This window comes from Mesocricetus auratus, unplaced genomic scaffold (genome assembly GCF_017639785.1).
Source record: "Mesocricetus auratus isolate SY011 unplaced genomic scaffold, BCM_Maur_2.0 Super-Scaffold_100676, whole genome shotgun sequence".
Classification (NCBI taxonomy): Eukaryota; Metazoa; Chordata; class Mammalia; order Rodentia; family Cricetidae; genus Mesocricetus; species Mesocricetus auratus.
In genome coordinates, this window is record NW_024429266.1 from 61010443 (window position 1) to 61029030 (window position 18588).

Genomic DNA, 18588 nt, shown 5'->3' on the forward strand with positions numbered 1-18588 from the left:
CTACAGAGTGAGAGTTCCAGGACAGGCAGAGAAACCCTGACTCGAACACCCCCCTCCCCCCAAAAAGATGGAGAGTGGAATTGTTTAAACTCACCGCGGGAAACTGTAACCTTAGGGGTGAGGTATACTATGTTTGTGCATATTCATTCATGCTGGAAATTCTTTTTATTTTTTTAATTCTTCACAAAATCACCTTATTTAGTGAAGATACCTCTTCACCTCTAACTAGTTTGGGAGACTTGCTATTTCAGGACCCAATTCAGAAGGGTCACAACAGTCAGGCCCAATTTATTTATCTGTAAAAGCAAGTTCAAACAACAGTGACACTCTCTTGAACGTAATAACCAAAAAAAAAAAAAAAAAAGAAAAGAAAGAAAGAAAGAAAAAAAGAAAAGAAAAAGAAAAAAACCCAAAAAACAGAAAAGAGAAAAAAAACTTCCCAACACACAGGGACTGAAAGGGGTGAGGGGGGCGAACAACATCATAACGTCCCTGTAGGACCATCAGTGACCAAGGCTCTGACAGTCATTCAACTTTCTTGCTAATTTCTCCACTGTTTTTTTTTTTTTTTTCTAGCAGTACAGGCACGACGTGCGGTTTCCTTTTCGGTGTGTGTGACAATTCCCCGGAGCGGGACTAGCAGCCCTGGTCATCTGCGCCGGGCCCGGGAGAACAGAGCCGCGACCGGCCCCTGCTCCAGCCCGGCCTGGCTGTGGCTGCTTCTCCCCTCGGTCCTCCTCGGATCTCCAGGGCTCACAAGAGCAGCAGCTGCATCAGGGACGCTCGGGGAACCTGTCCCCAGTTCCCCCGCTAGGCCTCAAGGGGTTGGCACTGCACATGGCCCCCGGCGAGGCTGCGGGCACTGTGCGGTGGAAGCGGCGGGCGGGCTCGCCTCGGAACCCCACGGCCCCGGGCGGGCAGGCGGGGAGGGAAGCTGTCTCCTCGGCGCGTCGCTCCCTGGCTGCCTCACTCTCCCGCTCCGTTAGCGCTACCGGTCGGCGGGCGGGGAAGGGGAGCGAGCGCGTTATTCCCGGGACGCCGCGGGGGAGGGGACGGCATCGCTTACCCGCGTTACTGAGGAGAAGGAGCAGGAGGAGGCGGCGTGAGCGCGGCGCGGCGGGGCGACGGCGGGGCCGGCTGGTTGCAAGGAAGAGTCTCACGGAAGGGAATTAACCCCATCACCAGCCCGGACACCGGCTCCAGCGGCAGCCGCGGCGGCAGGATCCCGCCCCTTCCCACCACGCACTAGTCCCGCCTCTCCGTTCGCGTTGACGGGTAGCCGGCTCCCTCATACGCTACGTGAACCACGAGTGACATAAAGATTACCCAATCATCGTTTAAACTCCACTTTAGCTCCACCCCACTATCGCTGCGGGGCCGCGGTAGAACTGGGCTATATCTATCTCCACCCCCAAAGAAGAAAGAACCAATCCCTGGCAAGCGATCGTCCTTGAAGGACGCAAAAGACAACCAATGATGAAGCTAGGAGGACAGCCATTTTGCCCACTTGTGAAAGAACCACCTTTTCCCACGAGTAGGACCTGAGGTAGTCGTGTTCCGTGAGATTTTAATCACTGGAGATACGGAAACAACTGTATTTCTTAAGGGAATATTTGTAGAGGTTCTAAGGATGAAAGGAGAATTTTGTCCTTCATGTGGGAGATGTGGGAAGGCTTTAAAGATGAGGCTCCTCCCCTTAGCGGTAACGGATTGCAAGCGGAACACCTGGTTTCTCCAGTCTTAGTGGTGGAGGGCAGGACTGCTGTGCACTTTGGCTTACGGAACTACAGTTCCCAAGATGCCTTGCGACCCCTATAACAGTTTCCTCCACTTGCTTCCTGTTGTGTCTCATGGGAATTGTAGTTCTTCAAAGGTTACCGTGCGCCCCTCTTCTCTAGAGGGTAGGGGGAAAGTTTTGAATAATTTGGATTTATGAATGAGGTCGCGAAGTTCTAGTCAGGTCTTCTAGCCTCACTGAAGGAGTAGCGAAAATATAAAAGAAGAATGGGGAGTTTTCTCAGGATACCACAGGGTTTTAGAGCGCTGGTATTTGAACTCTCCCACTTTCAGGTCATCCCAACGTCACTTCCGCTTAGGTTCGGACTCTTGCAAAAAGCTTGGCGGGAGTTGGAGATCCTGAAGTTAACGCACCCGTTTTGTTGGTCTGGTAGTGCTGTGTAGGCCAAGGGATGGGAAAGTGAATATACCCGACGTGGTGCCTCATGCCTATTACAGCTGGAAGCCGAAAGATCGCTTTGAGTTGACAGCCTGCTGTACAGAGTGAGTTTTAGAGTAATTGACCTTGTCTAAAATAAACACACGCACACAGAGAAATGTGAAATGCACTGAGAGAGAGAGAGAGAGAGAGAGAGAGAGAGAGAGAGAGAGAGAGAGAGAGAGAGAGAGAGAGAGAGAGAGAGATGAAATGTCATGTGTGAAATGCCCGAGCCCCTAATGTAATTTCTTATCCTGCGGACCCAGTGTTTCTTATCAGATCTGTGCACTAGTAGATTGCGCCTCTTTTTGAGTTTGTAGAGGACATTTTCATAATTTGCCTTTAGCCACTGTACGTGGCGCAGTGTGGGTTTGTATCCTCACTTTGAGTTAATTCCTTGTATTTAGTCAAACACTCTCCAGAAGTTGCCTTTGAAGGAAGAAAGCTCGGGTTGTTGGACTGTAGGAATGGTCTTGTTGCCATTCTCTCTTTGAGTAACCCATCCATAATATTAAATGGCAACCAGGTGACACTTGTAATATTCCAGTGACAAAGGACATCATCAAAAAAGACTTCAGAATTCACAACCTAGTAAACTTATCAAATGAGGCATGCCCAGACTGATCACCTCAAGCCCGATGCTACTCAAAGTCTCTTCCATCATTTTTATGGAGACATAGTCTTGCAACTTTTCTTGTAAATATTTATTGAACACTTAGACTAGTAGTGAGTATACCAGTCTTAAAGGGTTCAGTAATGCACACAAAGGTTTGTTTGTTTTTCTTAAATAGGAAGAGAAGGAATAAACAAAATTAACATTACTTGGTATTTTAATATCTCCCTAAACCCATCCTCTTCATAGTCATGTTTTGTGTATTGATTTGGTTTTCTCTTTGCATTCTACTTTTAGATTTAAAAACCGTGTTTGTCTATTTCCATTATTTTTACAGAAGTATTGTCAAGTCTATGTCCAGTACTGATAAGAGGTGTTCATACACCACATAGATGAAACACCTGAGTAGTGCAATCCTAGATGCAGAAATGTGTATCTGTAGCTTGCAGACAACCAATGCAGTCTTCTGTTTAAGAAAAAAAAGTCTTTGCTTTTTAATGTAGTACTTCTGCATGCATACATGCCTGTGTGTGCTAATGAAGGCATCACCTCCTGTCCAACAGTTGTAGTAAGCACAAAGCACCCTTGAGCTGCATCGTTCCCATCGTGGAGTCAGAATGCCCAGTGATGTTCAAACATTAGAATCACTAAAAGCTTAATTGACTTTTCCCCCCATAAACTCATCCAGAGTAAATCAAGTTAATAAGTAGTAATAATGACAATCATATTACTGAGTATTTTATTTGAGCCAAAAATGGGTTAAGTGTGTTTACATATTCCCCAGCCATATATGTAGTTTGTTGTTGTTTTTGGTTCTGAGACAGGTTTTTTCTGTGTAACAGCCCTGGCTGTCCTAGAACTCTTTGTAGACCAAGCTGGTCTTGAACTCACAGGGACCCGCCTGTGTCTGCCTCCTGAGTGCTGGGATTAAAGGCGTGTACTCCAAAACCCAGCTCTGAGTTTTATTTTCGAGTGCTGGAGACAGATTGAGGGCCTAGCATTTGCTAGGTATGTGCTCTGTATGTTACATTCTTAGTCTTGGTATTGTTTAGTAACTGAAGAAATGGGGGGGCTCAGTAAGTGCAATAAGAATTTAAAGTCTGACCCCTTAGTCAAGACAGTTTGAGGCTGAGATACATATCTAGTTCTGTTTGATTTTTTTCAGCCCTAAACCATTGCTTCTCAAATGTTTATGAACCGTAGAGTTCTGCTTTCGATTGTCATCAGAGTTCTGGGAATAAAGGCATTCACCACCATGCCCAGTAGAAAAACACTATTTTTGTTTTGTTTTATTTTTTAAAAGATGTATTCTATGTGTTATGAGTGCATGTATGTATATATACCACATACATACCCATAAGAAGGCATTGGATCTCCTGAAACTTAAGTTCCAAATGGTTGTGAGCAACCATGTAGGTGCTGGGAATCCAACCTGGGTCCTCTGCAAAAGCATCAAGTTTTCTTAACCACTGACTCATTGCTCCAGCATCTCAGCTGGAAGACCTGTTTTAGTGAAATGCTACTGTTTTATTTAAAGCTTAATGGTTGACTTTGACAGTATCACTGTTACTTTTTATGGTTCCCTGTATTCCAGGGTGTAGCTCAAATATTACCTGTTTCTTGCTAATGGCTGTTTCCAGTTAGTAAAATTTTTTGTTACCATAGTGAAAGCATATAGCAAAATCTACCATCTTCAGTATTCTTAAGTGTGGACATTACAGTGTATTAACCATTTGAACCTTGTTGTGTTTAACTTAATGTCTCCAGAATTCATTCATGTAGGATGTGGTAGGATTTCCTTTGCAATACTGAGTCCCTGGTACTTACATGTCACACTTTGTGAATGAATTCATCTATTGGTAGGCATTCAGGTTGCTTTTCTCTCTTAGCTTTTGTGGCCAGTGCTGCAACTAACATGGGAGTGCAAACTTTTACATGTGTGTACACAAGTTAAACTGTAGACTCTGTATGGAGATTAGAGCTTAACTGTGGTTGCCAATTCTCTCTTGCTAATTGGGGCCAAGAGATCAAATTCAGGTCATTGGACTTGGCAGCAGGAATTTTAACTATGAGCCATCTCACCTGCCCAGCTTTTTGAAAGTATGTTTAGCTGTAGAGCCTCTCTAATTCCTAATTATTTTCCAGAAGAAATATTTCCATTTTTTTTTTTTTACTCTTTGAGAGAGCCTGCTTCCCACTTATTTGTGTGTTTGTGTACGTGTGGTATACAGCAGCACTCCCTTGTGTGGCTGCATGTGGAGACAGACTTTCAGTCTGCAATGCCTTCCCCAATCTCTTCTCCACCATACTTTTTGTTTTGTTTTGTTTTGTTTTGTTGTTTTTCGAGACAGGGTTTCTCTGTAGCTTTGGAGGCTGTCCTGGAACTCACTTTGTAGACCAGGCTGGCTTCGAACTCACAGAGATCCGCCTGCCTCTGCCTCCCAAGTGCTGGGATTAAAGGCGTGCGCCACCAACGCCTGGCTTCCACCATACTTTTTAAACAGCTTCCCTTATTAGTTAGACTGGCTGGCTTGGGAACTGCCAGGACCCTGTGGTCTTTGACGCACTCCATCCCACCCTAGTGCTTAGGTTACAGCTTGATTTTCTGGAGGTCTGAATTCATGTCCTCAGACTTGTACAGCAAACATGTTACCCATTGAGCCATGGCCTCAGCCCCCTATTTCCCATCTCTTTGTCTAATCTGATTGTAAAGTGATAACTCATTAATAGAATTTGTATCTATTTGAACCCCTCTGATGCTGAATATATTATATATGTATATATATACATATATATTGCCTATTGATGTCTAGTTTCTTATAAGTAGCCTGTTTAGTTTCAGTCCTTGCAATGCTTTAGTTTTTTTGTTTTTGTTTTGTTTAGTTTGTCACATATTTGGGTACTCTTTACTCACATTGAAAAGTTTCTTTTTAACTTTTAAATGCTGTTTTTCCCAAAATGAGTTTAAATTACTTTAGTGTTCAAATTTAACAGCGATGTCAAAAGTAATTTCCCTTCTCCAGTGAACAAAAAAATATCGTTAAATTTTTTCCATATTTTGTAGTTAACTTGTATTATTCTTTGGTATAAAGAACAAAACTGGAATTACTTTGTAAACTTTGTAAACATGGGGCTTCTGCTGTCTATCATTGCACTAGCTTTTGGTCATGTTTTTGTTTTTAGATAATCCTCAAGTAGCTCAGGATAGCTTTAAAACTCTCTGTGTAGTGGAGGCTGACCTCGAATTCCTGGTCCTCCTGCCTCTACCTCTCCAGTGCTAGAATTACAGGCAGATGATAGGCACTCTATAAATATTGTCAGATAAGTGATCTGGGAGCAATGTTTTAGAATGGAAAAGTTCAGACTTTTACATCAGACCAGTCTAAGTCCTGGACTTGGTATCATTATTAGTCAGTTCTGAAACTTGTGTAATTTATTTAATAGCTCAGAATCAATTTTAATATGCAGATAACAATATTTTGTAGGCCATCAAAATGGCATAGTGGATAAAGGCGCTTCAGGGCTGAGGACCTGGGTTTAGTTCCTAGGATTTACATGGTGGAAAGACAGTTGGCCCCTAAACATTCTCTGATCTCTACACAGATGCTACGGTACTCTCAAGGACACACCACGGGATAAATAAATATAAAAAACTAAAAAGATATATATTTTGTAAGTTGCTTTGAGAATTACAAGTTTTGTAAAATTCCTTAGCATAGTGCCTCCATGGAAGAGATTATCTAATAAGTGGGATTTGGTGTGGTGTTGATGGTATATTGGTGAGCATAACTGCCTTCCAATCAATGGGAGTTATTTTATCACTCTTCTGAAAAAAGCTGCCTATGGAATGAAAGTTATCTTAGCTTTTAAAGTAATTGATATTTGATATGCTAGCTTAGGAAGCCTTATAAGTGAATCAGAAAATATTATGTAATTCTATGTTTATTGTAATCGATATACTATTTTATAATATTAAATTTTTCAAATTAAACATTCTAATTTATTAAATTTAGCCTTTAGTTTACTGATGACCTATAAATATTGTTATATCAGGTCTGGAGTGTAGCTTATCTATTAAGAGCACCAGCTCTAATCTAATTACTCCGCAAAATGCACTAATTTATTTGCTATAATTTTAATTTAGTATATACTTTCTGTTTACTGCAGCGACTTCTACATGTAATCATGGACAGCACTGTACTAGTCCTTTAGTTCCCACCCTGCTGCATCTCTCAAGAAGTCTAGTTGCACACTAGCACTGTGCATGCTCGTGGCCACAATTTATATCTTCTCATCCTTAGCTCCTGTCCTACCTCTGGACCCAGCATGGTCCTCTTGACCTTTGAAACTTTATTTTTATTTATTGGTTGATTTTTTTGTTTTGTTTTTGTTTTTGTTTTTTGTTTTTTTTTTTTTTTTTGAGACAGGGTTCTTCTATGTAGTGCTGGCTGTCCTGGAACTCACTCTGTAGACCAGGCTGGCACTGAACTTAGAGATCTGCCTGCCTCTACCTTCCCAGTGCTGGGATTAAAGGCCTGTGCACTACCACACCCAGCCTGTCCTTTGCAACTTTGAAGAGAAGAATAATAGTGAGCACTCAGTGCCAGGCACTTCTGGGTGTTTAACATTAGTAAACAAAACAGAAAGAAATCTTGAGTTTGCCTACTTCAGAGGCTCATCAGCAGGTGGATCCCAAGTTCAAGGTCAGCTTAATTGACTTAGTCAGACCCTGTTTTGAAATAAAAAGTAAAAGGAAGACTGTAGATACAGCTTAGTGGTAGAATGCCTGTTTAGTATACACAAGGAATGCCCTCTGTTCAATCTTCATTACAAAAAAAGCAAAAATCCCAATAAACCCCTGCCTTTATGAAGCTATATCCATGTTAAGAGAACAGAATAAACAGCAAAAGATGTAAATTGCATAGTACTTTGTAAGCTGATAGAGGCTATCAAGTAGGAAAAAAAATGGAGGCAGGGTAGAGCTATGAGGAGTTAGAATTTAAATAGAGTGGCTAAGTTACTTACTGGTAAAATGACCATTTAGAAGAATGTGAAGGACACCAGGGAGGCAGTCGTGCAGGCCTCTGGGCGTAGAATGGTATGACATATCGTCTAGTGCAAAGCTATGACCTTAAAGTACAAGAGCATTAACAGGATAAAAATAGGTAAGTGATGGAGAGATGATGGCAGGGGGACAGATGGAGGAAAAGATGGAAAGCTAGTAGTGGCACTGAGATCTGAGTAAAGGCAAGAGCTATTCTGAGAAACGGCACCATCCAAAGGTGGCTTTCAGAGTACCTCACTGGATGTTGTATCGAAAGAAGGATTAAGGCAAAGGACTGGTTAAGTTTTCCCAGAAGTTCTGACTAGAGACAGTGATGACTCAGATCAGGCAAGTAGATGATTAGAAATGGTGATATTCTGGATATAATTAGAATGTAGAGTCAACAGGAGTTGCTGGTAGATGGGTGTGCAATTTTAGACAGAATGGAGTGTGAGTACCTGGACGGATACAACGCATAAGGCCATAAATGAATGAAATAAAGATTAGGGAAGAGAATTAGAATTATACTTTTGGAACCTTTGAGATGCCTGTTACCCAGGTAGAGATGTCAAGTTAGATATGAATCTGAAGTTTACAAGTGTTCCTCGTGTATAAATGCAGAAGTTGTTGTATGAGAAATAATATGAAAAACCATGAGTAAGATAACAGGCAAGAATAAAGAAAGCTACTAGGAGCCGATCCTTGGTCCATCTGCCTTTAAAATAGACCGGGAGTGAAGTCTAGACTGGGAAGAATTAAGCAGTAAGGTGGGATGAGAACTGAGGATTCTGTGTTCTAGAATCTAGTGAAAGTAGGAGGAAATGAGGAGGCAGTGCAATGGAAGGATCATCAAGTAAGGACTCATAATTCTTTCCCCGTGTCTTCCTTTTCTTCCCAAGCCAGGGATCTTGTATGTACTTCTTCCAAGAACTCTTTTTCATCCCTTCTGCTTTGGTTAGTAAGTTTATTATTCAGGCTTCAATTTTAATATATAATATGCAAGTTAACATATGCATATACTATATTAAAATACATAAAGGATATATGTATATATGTCTGTGTATATATGCATTATATATATATATATATTCTTCTAAACCCCCAGATCTAAGTAAACAAGTCCCTGTTCTATCCTAGCTTAATACCAAGTACTTCCCTATGGAAAATTTTCAAAGAGCATCTATATTTACTATTAAATAGTCAGAGTTCAACACAGAGTCTATTCTATGTGGAGACTGAGACTCATACTTCTTAATGCACAGCGCCATGAAATTCAAGAGGTTTGGTGTTACAAATTTTTAATTATGGTTCTTTCTAGGGCAAATATTCAGACTATTAAAAACAGGTATTTCTACTGTGATTTAGCCACAAAGCAGAATGTACCACTGTGGCATGTTTGCAATGATCAACAGAGGAAAGACCTACACCTTTGTCTTATTTCTGCCTTATTTTGGCTATATGGTCTGAAAATTTTACCTTTCTGGATTTTCTCATTCTAGACCTCCAGTGTTCACTGGCACATCATTTCCCTCTCACCCTCTTTTTGAGAAAAGTTTATACCATGTAGCCCTGGCTGGCCTGGAACTCAGTGTGGTAGCCCAGGCTGGCCCTCTGAGTGCTGCCACCACTGTGCCCAGTGCAAGTCTTACTTTTTAAGAGAATTATTTATAAGTGAATTTTACTCAATCTTTATTTCCTCAGATTTTCCTAGACAATGATTGTTGTCTTGATTGTTTTATCTTATGTGTTGGGGCATACACAAAGCTCAAAGGAAAACTTTGTATAGTCGTTTCTTTCCTTTTTTACTTGACGTCTGGGGATGAAGCCTCAGGCTTGTGGGGCAAGCACTTTTACCCACTGAGCCATCTTCCCAAATATTTTTAAAATCCCATTAAGCTATACGTTCATTTCTTTTTTTTTCTAAACAAATTATCTGAGTTGGAATTTTAGCTCAGTTGTAGAGCACTTTTTTTGTATTTGCAAGCCCCAGGTTTAGTCCACAGCACCATAATAGGAAAAAAAATATTCAAAGGCTTAAATGTTACTAGTTTTGTAAAACTCCAGTTGATATATGATTTTTTTCAGTGTTGTATTTATTTGCTTGAAATGGGTATGGCTAAATTATGTTTCAAAATGAAATAAAGGCACTTTTGGACCCAGTGCCCTGAGTTTTCTCAGCAGCGTACTCAGGGAACGTGAATTAAGTAGTCTGTATGTAGCCAGTATTCCAGAGCTAGGTGAAAGTGATGTAATTTCATGCCTGTGGCATTCTGCAGTGTGGTTCATAATGTCTCCCCTCACCCCTTTCTTTGTTGTGGTTCCGTTCAGGCTCACCATGCCTACAGCTGGTAACAAAAAGAAGGCTCCTACACCTCAGATTCCTTGTTTAATGAGCAAATCAACTACACAGCTGGATTTTTTACCTGACAAGCTCAGAGAAAAGCTGCTTCCTTTCCAAAAAGATGGCATCATTTTTGCCCTCCAAAGAGATGGCAGGTAAAGTACCTTGAAAATATATGCTAAAATTAAAAAAAATGCTAAAAAGCCAAGATCTGTTTAATCAAATATCTCAAATTTTTCTATAGTGAAAGTGATTGTGATGAAATAGACTTTATCCATAAGCTATAATTGACTTACACTTGAGGTGGAAATACATTCAACAATGCTGAGTTTTAACTGCATTGGATTTATTTATGCTTGCTGGACATGTGTGCCAGAGTACGCTTGTTGAGGTCAGTGTGCCAGAATCACCATGTGAGTTCTGGGGATTAAACTCAGGTCTTCTGGTATCTTGTTTTAAAATTGCTATTTCTTTCTTTCTTTCTTTATTGGTTTTTTGAGACAGAGTTTCTCTGTAGCTTTGGAGGCTGTCCTGGAACTTTTTCAGTAGACCAGGCTGGCCTCAAATTCACAGAGATCCTACTTTACTAAATACTAGCATGGCTTGTTTGGGTTATAAAAAAAAGTACCACCACTAAAGCAGTTAACAAAAAAATGTATTGTCTCTCACTTTCTAGAGGTTAGTAGTCCAAAAGCAAGCTTTTGGCCAAGTTGATGTTTTCTGAGGGCTGTGAAGAAAGGATCTGTTTCAGGCCTGTCATAATCTTTTCCCTATTTTTTAAAATTTCTCTCTCTCTCTCTCTCTCTCTCTCTCTCTCTCTCTCTCTCTCTCTCTCTCTCTCTCTCTCTCTCTCTCTCGTGTGTGTGTGTGTGTGTACAGTGTGTGTACATGCCATGGGTCCTGTGTGGAAGGCAGAGGATAGTTTGCTGGAGTTGTTTCTCTCCTTCTATCATATGGGTCACAGGGATCAAGCTCAGGTTGCTAGTCTTGGTGGCAAGCACCTTTACCCACTGACTAAGCCATCTCTCCAGAATCCAAAATTCTCCATTTTTAGTACCATTTTAACTAGTTTTTACCGGTAGTATTTTTATGGTTTGCAGTTTTTGCACATTTTTTTTTTTTTTAGAAATGTGTGCCTGCTGCCCAGTAATGAAGAGGATATCGTGCAGGCCACCTATCTTGCCTTAGGAATGGTTTTATTAATGAGAATAAGAACATACATAGGGGAACCCAAATTGTACAGAAACAATATGTCACTTGCTATCTTGTTATCTGGAGAGCCAGAAAAATGGGTAACACAATTTACTATGATTCCAAAGACCTAAGAACTAGGAAACTCATGGAGGAAATCCTGCCTCTGAATCCTGGACAACTAGGAGCTGCCTTGTCCAAGGCAGGACACAATGAGAATCCCAGATTCAGTGGAAGAACAAGCTTTTGCCAGTAGTTTCTTCTAAAATATTTTTGCTTTCACTTTTCATATCAATTAGATTTGCAGTTCACTTGGAATAATTCTACTGCTGGTACAAAGTGAATGTCCAATTGTTTTTTTAATTTACTTTTACATGTGCACATTCAGTTGATCTTTCTCAATCTAAAGCAAAGGCTGACTTAGCCCACTGATATGTAGTGATATCATTGTCATAAGTCAAAGTCCTTTTCTAGTTGACTGCTGTGTAATGGAATGTTCTGCCAGGATGGAGATGTTCTGTACATAGATAGTTCCAATCAATACCCATTTTAGCAACCCGTGGTTATTGGGTTCTAAAAGTGTAGCTAATGCAAGGCAAGTGTGCACTTTAAATTTTGGCTAGCTTGAATTCTTTTAAATTTAAATCTAAAGAGTCATATGTATCATCTGGTTATGATGTATTATAACACAGTTGTACATTTATTCTATTCATCTGTTAGGAACCTTTTTAAATTTATTTTTTAAGTGTGCGCGTGTGCGTGCGTGCACGCCTGGAGGTGACAAGAGGATATTGGATATCCTGTTTTATCATAATTCTTTGAGACACTGTCTCTCACTGAACCTGGAGATAGTAAGTCCTAGCAATCCTCCTGTCTCTGTCCCCACCAGCTCTGAATTTACAGACACACAATCATTCTTGGTCTTTTATGTAGGTTCTGGGCATTTGAACTCGGGTCTTCATACTTGCAGAGTAAGTGCTCTTACCCATTGACCCATCCATCTCTTTAGCCTGCCAATTTAAATTTTAATTACTTTTTTATTTATGTATATGCCTGCATGTCTGTGTGTATAACGTATTTACAGGTGCCCAAAGCTGGCCAGAAGAGAGTATCAGATTTCTTGGAGCTGGAGTTAAAAACAGTTGTTAGCTGCTTGGGTGAAGGGAACAGAATTTAGGCCCTCTGCAAGAGTAGGAAGTACTCCTAACTGCTGGGCTATCTCTCCAGACTTTATTTTATCTTAATATTCATTTTTATGTAAGTATTAAGAAAGGCACAAGTGCTATTACATGAATGTGAGGTCAGAGAACAACTTTATGAAATTGGTTCTTTCCTTCCACCTCAAGTTCCAGGGCTTGAACTCAGGTCACTAAGTTTACATGGCAAATACCTTTACCTGTCTGGCCTAGCCCCCAGTTTGGTACCCTTCCTCTTCCCAAACAGTCTCCTTTCTACTTTTCATGTAGATTCTACATGTGAAAGAAGTCATGTGATCTTTATCTTTTGGTTACTTTGCTTAACATGGTAATTCCCAGTTCCATCCATTTCCCTTCAAATTACATTTGGTGTTTATGGTTTAATAAAACTTCATTATGCTTATAGCCCACACTTTATTCACCATTTCATCTATTGCTGGGCATTTGGGCCGATTCCGTGACTTGCCTACTGTGAATAGTGTTTCAGTAAACTTGAAATGTGCATGTATCTTTCCTGTTTGCTATCTTTGACTCGTTTACTTCTGTACCCATGTGGTAGATCTGGATCATATGGGGATTATATTTTTAGTTCTGTAGAGTTTTATTTAACTAACTGATTTTGAGAGAGGATCCCATGCTGGCCTGGAGTTTGCCATGTGGCCATGGCTGAACTCATGATCCTCCTGTCCCGTCTCCTATGCACAAGGATTACAGATGTGTTCCATGATGCCTGACTGTACTTTCAGTACTTTGAGGAGCCTCCATAGTCATTTCCATAGCATCTGCTCTAATTATATTCCTACTAACGTTGGGCAGATCTCCCACGCCTTGCACATTCTCAGCAGTCTTTGATTGCTTGATGATAGACATTCTATCTGTCTGGTGATTTTCTTTTTCCTCTGGCTTTGGAGTAATCTGTTCTTTGTGATTCCAACTTTCATTCACAGTCCCACAAGAGAAACTTTAATTCCAGCATCTTTTCCCACAGGCACATGATTTCTGTACTCTAAAATGACTAGGTCTTCCATATCAAGTACCACAGTTATTCTTAGGAAATTAAGATACTTCATTGTTGTAAATTGCCTTTCAGTTGTAATTTTTTACTGTTTTCTCACTATCCAGAAGTTTTAGTTGGTATGGCTTCCTTTGTTCTACTTCCTGACTTGGTGGTAGTATGCATTCACATTAAAGATTTTACAGCTGTTACCTGTACCAGGTGTCTTTTTTTTTCCCCTTTTGGTTTTTCTCTTTCACTTCCTTTTATCCTAAATTTCCTTATCTCAGCCCCTAGGGAGGAAAGCTTTATGGGGCTCATCCCTACAAGTTTGTGTGAATGCATGCACATGCAACAATGTACTATCCAGGTCAAAGGACAACTTTTGGGACTTCTGTTCTCTCTTTCCACTTTGTGGCATCTTGGGGATCAAACAAGGGTTATCAGGGTTGGCAGCAAGTGACTTTCCTCACTGAGTCGTCTGGTCAGATCCCAGTGTTATCTTTGTTCTTTACTCCTTGGTCACTATTTACATCTGTATTAGACCTTTCTTCAGTGTCCTTTATATCTCCTACCTTTTTTTAGTTTTAGTTTTTGCTTTCTATGTATATATAAACATAAGTGTGTGGATGTGCCTCTATGTTTACCTGTTTGTGCACATTTTACATACACTTGTGTGTGCTTACTTCACTCTAGTTTGCTACCTTTTGCTACTCTTGTCCCGAGAAAGAAACTATTAATGTTTGTAAGACTAAAACCACTTGTTTTTGTTGCTCACATGGGAGAGCTGTATTATTCAATATTCTCTACACAGAACAGTTGCCATCACACCAGGCTTTGGGAAGCATGATGGAGACTTTCATAAAAGAAATGTTGAAGGTTTAGCTGGGTTTCTGTGTCCAGCTCTGGGATTAACTGACTAATGTCAAAGAACAGTCAGTCCTTTCCTTTCCTGTAATTAGAGAATAGGATCATTGTGAACTTTGCTCTTAATTTCACCAGTATATTTTTAAATGCTAGCATATCCAGTTCAAGTCTGTTGTATCTTGCTCGGTGTCACGGTTTAGTTCTGTCTTTATTTCTGTATATATTTAGAGCATTTTTATTTATATACTTGAAATTTATTTTGTTTTTTGTTGCTCTATACATTTTATTTTTTAATGTTCTAGTTTCTTTTATATTGCTGTATTAAACAGTTTGACTGAAATCAAATTTACAGGAGAAAAAGGGTTATTTGAATTACACTTCCAGATCACCCACAATTGGCTAGACACTTCAACATAATTAATAATCCTCTCTCTCTCCCTCTCTCTCTCTCTCTGATATAATACATCTGTATGCACCTCTAGTAAGTCACATGGTTAATGGCGGCATACAGACTTCCTCCTATCTCTCTCTCTCTCTCTCTCTCTCTCTCTCTATATATATATATATATATATATATATCCCTTCCTCCCTATCTCTGTCTCTCTCTGTCTCTGTCACACACACACACGAATGCACTCACACATGTGCTTATGTGTGCACACACAGACCAGTCTGATCCAGTAGTCATTCAATCGAAACCTTTCTTAGGTCACCTAAAGATGTATCAACTAGCCAGGCATTGGTGCACGCCTTTAATCCCAGCACTCGGGAGGTGGATGTCTATGACTTTGAGGTCAGCCTGGTCTACACAGTGTGTTTCATGACAAGCTCCAAAGCAAAGACAGGCTCCCAGTCTCAAAAAAAAAAAAAAAAAAAAGTATCAACTTGACAGTGAAAACTGATTAGGATGTCTAATGCATTTTCTGGTGTCATAAATTTTCTCAGTAATTAGGAATTTTAATGTGTAGAAAACTCAGGGATTAGAAAGGTCTCATGATGAAGATTAGCAAAGCTGAGTTCTTCCCTTGGGTTTTCACAGGTCAGCCATGTACCATAAATATAAAATTTGTTTTCAGGGACACTTAGGGTTGTGATTTGAATCTTTGTTTGCTTCAGACATGATCTTCTATAGCCCAGGCTAGCTTTGAACTTTCTATGTAGCGGAGGGCAGGTTGTCTTGCTGACCTGCCAATTCTGCCTCCCAAATGCTAGGCTCTCATATGTACGCTATGACATCTAGCATTTTATAATTCTGAATTTTGATTACCAAATCATGCCACATGTTTTTGCTTTTTTGACTTAAAATTTAGGTAAGTTTTAACTTATTGAAATGCTCAGGTTTTATGTGTGTACTTTTAAGGTTCTGATAGGTTTTGTAAGCACAGAATATGCCCATCAGCCACCTGCTCCTAATCAACTCTTCTCCTAAATTTGGCAACCCTGCTCTGACTTCTTTCACTACAGTGTTTTTCTTTTTAAATTCATTTTTTGTTTAGTGTATATAGTGTTTTGAACAAGAATAGTCCCCATAGGCTAATATTTTTGAAGACTGGGTTCCCAGTAGGTGGACTATTTAGAAAGAATTGGGAAGTAAGGCATTGTTGGAGGAGGTGTGTCACTAGGGGTGGAATTTGAGGGTTCAAAAGTCCATGCCAGGTTTACTCTGTGTCTGTTTTTCTCTCTGCCTCCCTCCCTCCCCCCCTCTCTGTGTATACTTTATGCTTATAAATCAGATGTAAGCGCTCAGCTACTGTCCCAGTGCCATGCCTCTGTGCCATCTTGCTTTCCAATGATGATCATGGTTTAACCCTCTGAAACCATAAGGAAGCCCTCAATTAAATGCTTTCTTTTATAGCTTTGGTCATGGTGTCTCTTCATAGCAATAGAAAAATAAGCTGCTAACTCCCCAGCTTTCCCCCCATAGTGATCAGTGTTTCTTTCTAACTTCCCATTTTGGCAGTCCAGGAGCATAGTTTGCCTCTTTTTCTTGATTTGCTATTGCTTAACATTTTATTTATTTATGTAAATTGCAGCTTCTTCTTCTTCTCCTCCTCCTCCTCCTCCTCCTCCTCCTCCTCCTCCTCCTTCTTTTTTCTGTTGCTTGAAGCACTGTATTATGTAGCTCAGCCTGGCCCCAAACTTGCTAAGTGTTTGTGGATGACCTTAAACTCTAATCCTACTGTCTTGACTTCCAAGATCCTGACATTATAGGAAGCTGTGCTTTGGCTGCCTGTACAGCCAACGTTTAAGTTAGTCACACCCACCATTTCCAGGAAAAAGAAACTAAGACACTCTTCACATTTTGCTGAATGAAGGCCAGTGTTAACAAAGCCTGCTATGCCGGGCGTTGGTGGCGCACACCTTTAATCCCAGCACTCAGAAGGCAGAGGCAGGTGGATCTCTGTAAGTTCGAGACCAGCCTGGACTACCAAGCGAGTTCCAGGACAGTGTCCAAAGCCACAGAGAAACCCTGTCTCGAAAACAACAACAACAAAACAAAACAAAAAAACCCAAAGTCTGCTACTTGATAATACTGGTTATTAGCAAATTTTTGTTCATCAGTCGTTTTCTAATTTCCCAATTGTGCCTCTAGACAATATATCAATTATAATATAATTAAGGTCATCCACAATATATATTTAAATAATACATATTTAAGTACATGAGAGATTGAAAAATTAATGCTGAGTCCTGTAGAGATTATTGGTTAAGATTCTGACTTTGTACTGATCTCTCTGTTCTGCAAGACTTTCAACTAATTTTTCTGCTCTAGGTACTTGACCACATAGGATATGCTAACTTGGACCCCAGTTGTCCTTTCTTGTTTGGCGGTTATGCTCCTGTGCTAGGTTTAGTCTCCCTTGGACCATCCACTGCTCCGAGATCTCTCCAGTTTTCCATTTGATTCTGCCTTGGTAGCTGCACTGGGCACAGCAGGCCCCAGGAGGCTGTACTGAATGTCATTTCAGTTATGTGTGACTCTATCTACTGATATTTAATTTGTTTACCAACTTTGCAAAAGTTCCCGAGCTCCTGTACCATTGCTTTATCTCTAGTTATAGAAGCAAATGCTTCTTTATGTGTAAATTCATGACAAAATTTTTAACTAAGTCTTCATCTCTCCCCAGGCAGTGGTGGCGCACGCCTTGATCCCAGCCCTTGGGAGGCAGAGGCTTACAGTTCTCTCTGAGTTTGAAGCCAACCTGTGTACAGAGCAAGTTCCAGGACAGCCAAGGCTATAGAGAAACTCTGTCTTGAAAAGAAACAAAAAAATTATCTCTCCATGATAACTTTTTTTCTTTCTTTCTTTCTTTCTTTCTTTCTTTCTTGGTTTTTTGAGACAGGGTTTCTCTTTGTAGCTTTGGAGCCTGTCCTAAAACTCGCTTTGTAGACCAGGCTGGTCTTGAACTCACAGAGATCCATCTGCCTCTATCTCCTAAGTGCTGATACTAAAGACGTGTGCCACTAAAACCCAGTTCAATTCTACTTTTTAACAGATGAACTTAATACTTTTTAAAATCCTTTTCATTAGATTTTTTAAAAAACTTCTTTTTAGGAAATAGCCTTCTTTAATTCTGTAGTCTACAAATTTAAAGAATAATAATAAATTATATTGAACATAGTTTTTGTTGTTGTTGTTGAAAATACATATGTGAGGAAAATTAGAAAATTCACACACTCATCCTAATGGCTCAAATATCTATGTATATAGAGATGTAGAACTATCCTTCCTGTAAAGATGTGAAGGTATAGCTAAGTTACACTGTGGCTAGAAAGGGAAACTACTTTTGGGAGTAGTTTGACTCTTTCTACTATACATTAGCTAGTATGTTCCAAAATTCAGTAATTCATCTCTCTGAGTTTATAGGTACCAAAAAATTGTTCATAGCAGTACTGTTCATTAGCTACCTAAACTGTCCATTAGCAGAAAATAGAAATAGTTGTGGTGTGTTACATAATGGAAAACTTACATCAATGAGATTAAATAGTTGTATGGATCCTCAACAGTGTGGCGGTGCATGGGGGCTGCTTGTTGCTGTTGTAAGGAAAGGTCTTTCTATGTAGCCCTGACTGTCCTGGAGCTCACTATGTAGACTAGGCTGGTCTTGAACTCACTGAGAGATCCT

General features: G+C 40.2%; 2 protein-coding genes across 6 annotated transcripts in view; one reads left to right on the top strand and one right to left on the bottom strand.

Annotated features, from left to right (window-relative positions):
- R3hdm1 (R3H domain containing 1) overlaps positions 1 to 1225 on the bottom strand; it is a 114954-nt gene extending 113729 nt beyond the window's left edge. The window contains exon 1 of the mRNA XM_005079876.4: positions 1067 to 1225. The gene's annotated coding sequence lies outside the window, so the exon portion shown is untranslated. The remainder of the gene's footprint in view (positions 1 to 1066) is intronic.
- Positions 1226 to 1716: 491 nt separating this feature from the next.
- Zranb3 (zinc finger RANBP2-type containing 3) overlaps positions 1717 to 18588 on the top strand; it is a 143183-nt gene continuing 126311 nt past the window's right edge. For 2 of the 5 annotated variants that reach the window (XM_013120402.3, XM_040738326.1), the window contains exons 1-2: positions 1726 to 2280; positions 10201 to 10368. In XM_013120402.3, the coding sequence (XP_012975856.2) occupies positions 10208 to 10368 (161 nt within the window). In that variant the 5' untranslated portion in view covers positions 1726 to 2280; positions 10201 to 10207. Of the gene's footprint in view, positions 2281 to 10200; positions 10369 to 18588 lie in introns of those variants that run through there. The other 3 variants (XR_005874039.1, XM_021232882.2, XM_040738325.1) reach the window with 3 other exon arrangements.